Below are 7,381 nucleotides of genomic sequence, written 5' to 3'. Positions count from 1 at the left end.
AGCGCAAGTTCTACGTACGTGATGCGTGCCCGTGGTGCGTGCGCGTACGTGCTGCGTGCCCATGGTGTGTGCGTCCGTCACCTTTGTTTCGCGAGCTCTCAGAGCCGGCGGTCGCGGGCGACATCCGTGTAGGTGATGTCGGCTGTCCAGGACGGAGAGACGCGCAACACCGCGTCGCGGTCGGGGCGTACGAAGCTCGCGTTCACCTGCTGGCTTCCGCGTGTGGCTACGACCTGAAGAGGATAGTGGTGGAGGTTAAGCTTGGCGTCCATGACGAGTGAGGAATGCTGGTGCAGGAGGGGTGGCCTGGGGTCGTCGCAGGCGAGCTCGAGCTCGCGTGGCCGGTAATGCCCACAACGTGTTTGTTGTAACGACATGCACGATAAAAAAAGAAAGAAAAAAAACAATCTACTGGGAAGACGGCTGGACAAATTCAAACCTCCATACCAAATATTTTGCCGGGCCAACGAGGCTGAAAAAATGCCTCCCGGCGACGCAACGGCTGGAGATTCTCTGAGGAGAGGAGAGGAGGGGTCGAAGTCGAAGTCGGAAGGCACGCGCAGCCTGTCTGCAATTGCAAAGCAAGCACATTCTGCGCGAAAGGAACGTGTAGCGCGACGCATGCACCACCTAACCAAAACCAAACCAACACCAGCACCGCCGCGGGCGGAGCAGGGACGATGACTCGGGCGCACGTCACATGGCACATGTCAAGATCGATCCAGAGGCAACCACCCGGCCCGAAACGGGAAAGGCCAGATTTCGCCGTGCAATCGCGCCGAAACCTCGCTCGCGCTAACGCCGTGACGGCACCTCCCCCCCTCCCGGGTCCTCCGCCTAAGTATAGGATAGCGAGCAGCAAACGCTCCCTCTCTCTCCCTCTCCCCACCATTCTGCTCTGCTCTGTGGCTCTCTGGCTATCTGCTCCCATGCGCAACGGCTCATTCCAATCTCCTTGCCGCCCGGCCGCAGAAAATAGCATAGCGAAACCGCAATCGCAGGATCGCAGGAACCGTGGAGGCGGGAGCTTCTCTTCTTCTTCTCTCCTTATATTTGCCACCGCACACGCGTCCTCCCGCCACCACTGCCCATTCTTAGCTTGCCCCGACCCTTCTCCCCATGGCCTCTTCCCTGGCCGCCATGCCCAGCGACTCCGCACCATGGAGGGACACCTCCACCTCCACCTCCACCTCCAGGCACAGGCGCTTCTTCAACGTCAACGTCCTCATACCGCCGCCGCGCCACTCCTTCTCCGACGCCGCCGCGCCCGCCGAGCCCACGCCCAGGCGCAGGCGGGTTATATTGGAGCGCTGGGCCGCCGCTGCCGCCGCAGCAACGGCCTCCGAGCCGCCGCCCCCCGTCGATGCGCGCCGCCGCGACAGGGAGGCCGAGCTGTCCGCGCTCGCCTCGGCCACGCGCCCCGTCGCCGCACGCGCCGCCGTCTTCCGCGCGCCCTCGCCGGCGCCGTCCGACGCCTCCTCCACGGCCACCGCCGGCCCGGAGCTGCCGCCGTCAGGCCCGCGGGCGTCGTCGCTCATCCAGCGCTGGCGCGAGATCGAGGCCGTGGGGCCCGTCACGCCCCGCGCCTCCGGCGACGTCACCTCTGAATCCGATGGCTCGCCACGCGGCCGCGTTGGGTGCATCGTCAAGAAGCTCAGCGGGGCTGCCTCGCTGCCGGAGGAGGACCTGGACGCCGTCAACAACGAACTCGCGCTCTCACAGTCCGCGCCGCCGTCGCCGGGCCCGCTGCGCAATGCAGTCGAGTCGCTCGCCGTTCATATCAAGGGCACTCGCCCGCCCAAGCTGGTGGTCAGGACGGTACGCGGGCGGCGCGCGGTGGAGGAGCTTGTCGCTCGGATGGCCCATCGCCGCAGGCGAGAGCTCGCCGCGCTCGCGGAGCGACACGCCGTTACTCGGTTCGGCCATAAGGGCAGGATCCAGGTAATTTCGATTTTTCCATCAAAAAAGCTCACGTTGCATAATGCATTATACTAGCATTAGACAAAATTACCTCTCTCTATCAACCATGAATTGAGGTTCTACTACTTTATATCCATTGATGATCAGTGACGCATTTTCTTATTGTTTTGGAAACATTATTTAAGACGACCCAAGAAGTGTGAGTTGTTGGTTTTAGACCCGCAAGGATGGGCCCGGAGAACTGTTTGGTAGATCGGTTTCCCAACTGGCATTGCTGATCAATGGCATGTGCAAACTCCATAATTATGCTTTATTCGGCTCCTTGCTTGGTATGCCACCGTAACCCAAAAATAGACGGAAATCATCTAAAAACTTGACAATTTTCATCTCATTTGTGACTCTGGTGAATAGTGGCAAAAGCTCAACCAAAAGATCCAATAATCTTGATCGGTGGAAACTCTAGTACCCTATAGCCGCTCATGGCCTTTGCAGATCTGTTTGTATGTCATTATGAATGAGAAAGGTTAACATACGTGGTGGTACTTTCAATGGCAGTAATATGCAACTAATTTGCTGGTGACAGTGGAGCAACGTTCAGTACAGTTTTTAGAACGGAGGCGCTTGCCGGCCTTAGAACGAAGCCCTTACGTTCAGTACAGTAGGATGGGAATTTCATTAAAAGACTGATTGAGGTTAGGGCTTGGTTCCCTAAAAAAGGGGGTTGTAGCTTGCACCCCTCAAAAGAAAAAAGAAAAAAAAAGGTTCTGGCTTCTCATATCTGATGGATGAGATGTCACAAGTGAATATCATTTCTGGTTCCAGAATCTGAAATCTTGTGGAGATTGTGAGTGCTGCATAGTTGTGGCCAAAAAGCCAAACAAACCATACCACATGACTTCACAGGTTACTTTCTATAACATGTACCTGGGACATAAATATGAGTAATGGCTGGGCGGTTTATTTGTGCAAAGTACACCGCAAACTTCAATTCTTCTTAATGGCATCACCTTTTAGGTTGTGTTATTATTTTTTCTGCCATACCTTCAGTTACTTGGAACACTTTTGTTTTTTTTCTTTACTCTAACTCCAGCCAATATTGATGTGCATGGTACCTAAGTAAAATGAACTTTTAACTGGACAAGACAATGAAGCGTGGTTCTGAAGAATTGCCATCCTTTAAGACAACTGTTGTTGTTTGAAGACATATCGAGCATGTATTTCCTTGCTCAACAGCGTTCCCTCCCTCCACATATTCCTGGCATTAGCAACTAACTTAAATAAAATATTCCTTTCTTTTTCATTATTCCTTCCTCCAAGGACAAGATTATTCTTCCCTCTACTGCAAAGTCTGTTAATACCAGAGTACTTGTCTGGTCGCATGAGCTCATTTGTTTACTCCCTCGAAGATTATTGGCATGGAATTGGTATCTGTATTCTCTGTTATATTTCATGAGGCGCTACTTTTTTCTCCCGCCCTTTTAAAGCATGCTTATGCAATAACCGCTGCTTCTCATCTTAAAATGTTCTTCGGTCTTTTTCGGTAAAAAAAATCCTTTTTCGGTAAAATGTTCTTTGGTATGCTGCAGTCCATGCTTCGTTTAAAGCTGTTGCGTCACGGAGATGCAATTAATGATGAAGTGTGGAATCTACTAAGACCGGTTAGGCCACACCCACCAAAATGTGGACCTGAGGCATTGAGGTATTAGCAGGATTTTTTTTCTCTTACATAAGATGGCCTGAGACAATTTGTGGATAAAAATGATCTTTGGATTATTTTTTTAACCGCAGTAACATCTACATGTTTGTCTTGCTGGTCTTCTCTTAGAATGTGACAACAACACATATTTAAGTTTGAAGTATGCTCTAGATGATTCGTAGTAAAAAAACTTACATATCATTTCTGCAATCTCTGATGGACAGAGACGATAGCCGCAAGTCAGATTCACAAGATGCAAATGAATGCAATCTGCAAAATAATAGGTAAACTACTGTTTCAAGTAGCTTAGATGGAGAAGTTGGGTTTTGTCCTTGGTCTCAAGTATTTAGTACTTGTTTTCCGTCTACTATCATGTATGCCTAAAGCAATACTTGTTTTCACGAAGTGCAGGGCTGATGAACAACATAGTGATGATAGAAATCCATCTGTGGAGAAGTCTACTGGGCTAGCAATCGAAAGCCTTGTTAACTCCGACGGTTCAGGAAATCGACAATATGATGAGAAGATAGACTCAAAGGGTAATCAATGTCTGGAAGATCGTGTCAACTTGGTAAACTCTTGTGTCCACAATCAAGAATGTTCTAAAGCTTCAAGCTTTGCAAGCTACAATGATCATCGTGCTGTCTACGATAATCAATACGTGGATGATATCTCCCCAAGTACCATAAGCACATCGTGTGAACTCCAAGAAACTCCTTCATCAAGAGGTGAAACTTTACGAGAAGAAGACAACCAAAGTCTGAATGGTTCTTGGGACGAGAGAGCACTATGGATGAGTAGTCTTGGTTGGCCCGCACCAGTAGATTCCATGAGTCCGGACAGCTGGCATCAGGGCACAATTGGGGATATGGAGAATCATAATCAGATTGAATTTAATGACCGGCCTTGGATAGACTCCCCTAACTCATGGAGATCATTGCATATTACCACACAAGCAGACTGTCGAGATTTGTCTGGCAATGCTGATATTTGTAATCTTCTTGAGAGGTAATTTCCCTCTAATTTCCAGTATATATTTTTGCACATTTCCACCTGCGCAACTAGATGCAATTAGGTTCACTACCAGCAAAAGTTTTTATGTAGACAATACTGAGATGCAAGTGTTCCGTTAAACTTGGCTAGCCTACCAATAAAAAGCCACTATGTGTTAAATATTGTATTCTTTTTTTTTGTTTGAGAATTTAATATATGATTCCTTTTTTATGGGATTAATATTTTATTCCTTGAACACACATCTAAATGTGTGTCGTTTTTTATTAGAAGAAAACACCAAAAAGGTGCAAAGTACAACAGCACAAGAATGGTTGCAACCAAAAACCAAATCACTAAACAATAACAAGAAGCAAAGACAGAAACTGCTAGGGTATCCTAACAAAATGATAAGAGAAAAAAATAAGCAAAGAGGCTAAACAAGCTTAGACATTAGACATAGATACCGTATTATCACCTTTTAAGCAAGGTTAACGCATATTCCCTATTTTTTATTTTCTCAACCGTGACATATTTGTTTCTTCTATGCAGCAAAAAGGTCTCAAAGTCCCTGGAGAGTGATTTTAGCAGTAAAATGAATCATCTTCTGAGAGCAGTTCTGCAGAAGCAAAGGCAACAACACATGATTGATGATTTTGGGGGTTACTATCCGGAACACTTATACTGGCAACAGAATGATGAACCCCGGAATGAAGATCAGGTGGCATCTGCACCATGTTCATTAGCACCTGTATCCCATGTCACAGCCCACCACCAAGAGAATTGGCAGCACCCATCATTTGAACATCAACAACATGAAAATCAAAATTTGCTTGTGAGTCAGCTGCTGTTCAATGTCAATTGTGGAAAGACATATTCTAACTATGTTGTCTGTTACAGGAAATGGAGGTCAGGGTAAGAAGTGAAATGGCCCAGATTCATCATGAAATATATGAACTACGTAAGTTGGCGGAAAGTTGTATTGCATCCCAAGTAAAGATGCAGCACTCTATTAAAGAAGAGGTGTGCAGCGCACTTCGCGAAGCTGGTGAGTTGCGACAAAAGTTTTTTATGTCTGTGCCTCTTCTATTTCTGGCCCTGTTCGGAATAGAATAGGATAAAGTTGAACTTTCTCTTTATTTTGGAAAAAGAATTTTGCTTTGAAGGCAATATGAGCTCTGGTGACATGTGAGCTAGTTTTGCTTAAAAGGCTAGCCAGATGAAATCTGAAAAAAAGGACCACAGCTACTTTTGAGTGGCTCTATTTGGAAAAGAGTCATTCTGGTCTTGTAAGCAAAACTATATATTCTGTTCTTCTTGGGCTGGACCAAGCTCTTGGCGTTATATATACGACACTTCTTAAATCTTGGCATGTGACGTTTTGTAATTCAGTCTGACACTGCTTAAATCTTGGCATGTGAGGTTTTGTAATTCAGTCTGTTGAGTACCATCTGAAATTGGATTTGTTGTTCGTTTGTCACTACCCCACAGTAGCTCATTGGCATTTTAGTTCCACTCATAATCATTGATGAGTACTTTAGTACTACCTCGATATTTGTTTTTCTTAAGCCTGATGCAATCTTTTGAACAGGGTTGATGCCAAGCCAGCCTGACATAACAGCAAAAAAGGGCACGTGCTGCATCTGCCATGAGATGCAAGTTGACTCTTTACTTTACAGGTAATGATTGGAGAACACATACATTATGTACTTTGGCTCACTTTAACCTTCAATTGCTAATCGAGCTGATTACGATGGTTCATTTAGGTGTGGCCATATGTGCACCTGCTTCAACTGTGCTGATCAGCTGAAATCGAGCAGCGGGAGTTGCCCAATCTGTGAATCTTCTATCGACGATGTTGTTCGGGCTCACCTGAACTTTTGAGATTTAGGATTTAGGAAGAAAAACAAAAGCCGACACTCCCAGCTTTAGAAGTGGAGTTCGTGAAGCCCTGGTTTTGAGGAGGCTTCTTGCCTTTTGTTAACCACTAAAAGTATACGAGCTAGGTTTTCTCCAGAAAATGTAAATATGTTTTCTGCAACTGCGACATGTATTGACTAAGAGGGAAACATAGATCTAATCAAAATGCTGGTCTTGTTTCTTTTGATTCCGGTTTCGGTTTATGTTCTACTCCCTCCGTGAAGAAATAAAAGAACGTTTATATAGATCACTAAAGTAGTGATATAAACAATTTTTATAAGTATTTCTTTAGGGGGAGTACCATTGTTGGTTTTGTTTTTTCAGAAAACGCAGAAGTCTCTCGTTTCGATTCATTGATCTACACTTATTGAAAGGGAGTTGATAGTCCTGCATTCATGGTTTATTTTCGTCTTCATTTTCCACCATCACCTATCGATGCTCTTTTTTCACCCCCTTGCATGTTCCCATCAATTTTTTTTCAATTGAGCGCATCTTCTTGTTTTTCATACCAATTTTTCGACCTTTCCCCTTAACAAAAACTAGCTAATCACCCGTACGTTCCTATGGGAATGAAACAATATTTAAAGAATGGTGATATGTGACCGATTATCCTCGGGCGTGACCGTCGTCCCTGAAGGCGTCCTAGGAGCCCTTGACCATCATCACTTGGTCGTCCTCCAGCACGCGACCGTCAACCTCGTCCTCAAGCGAGTGTTGTCCTCAGCCGTGAACTTTTCGGCAACCTTCACTGGGTAGACATCGGCAAAATTGACAAAAATGACCCCTGGGGGGAAAGAACTCACGGAGTGACCCCTCGTGGAAAATATGTCACTCGGCTGACCCTTTTGTGTGGCG

At 46.5% G+C, this 7,381-nt stretch overlaps 1 protein-coding gene across 1 annotated transcript; it reads left to right on the top strand.

Annotated features, from left to right (window-relative positions):
• Positions 1 to 1,537: 1,537 nt before the first annotated feature.
• On the top strand, positions 1,538 to 6,713 carry LOC123425956. Its single transcript, XM_045109733.1, has 8 exons — positions 1,538 to 1,941; positions 3,507 to 3,619; positions 3,841 to 3,900; positions 4,028 to 4,624; positions 5,159 to 5,441; positions 5,507 to 5,654; positions 6,198 to 6,285; positions 6,373 to 6,713. Exons 1-8 carry the CDS (start codon positions 1,858 to 1,860, stop codon positions 6,488 to 6,490), a joined length of 1,491 nt encoding a protein of 496 aa, XP_044965668.1. The 5' UTR covers positions 1,538 to 1,857; the 3' UTR covers positions 6,491 to 6,713.
• Positions 6,714 to 7,381: the final 668 nt, after the last annotated feature.

Source organism: Hordeum vulgare, chromosome 2H, assembly GCF_904849725.1.
Source record: "Hordeum vulgare subsp. vulgare chromosome 2H, MorexV3_pseudomolecules_assembly, whole genome shotgun sequence".
NCBI classification, from domain to species: Eukaryota; Viridiplantae; Streptophyta; class Magnoliopsida; order Poales; family Poaceae; genus Hordeum; species Hordeum vulgare.
This window is presented reverse-complemented; position numbering and strand designations above follow the sequence as displayed.

Excerpts from the sequence above, each read along its gene's own strand:
- LOC123425956 (XM_045109733.1), top strand. The coding sequence starts at position 1,858 with ATGGCCCATCGCCGCAGGCGAGAGCTCGCCGCGCTCGCGGAGCGACAC. Across the intron at positions 3,620-3,840 it reads TGTGGACCTGAGGCATTGAG|AGACGATAGCCGCAAGTCAG; the intron begins GTATTAGCAGGA and ends TCTGATGGACAG. Across the intron at positions 6,286-6,372 it reads GTTGACTCTTTACTTTACAG|GTGTGGCCATATGTGCACCT; the intron begins GTAATGATTGGA and ends TGGTTCATTTAG.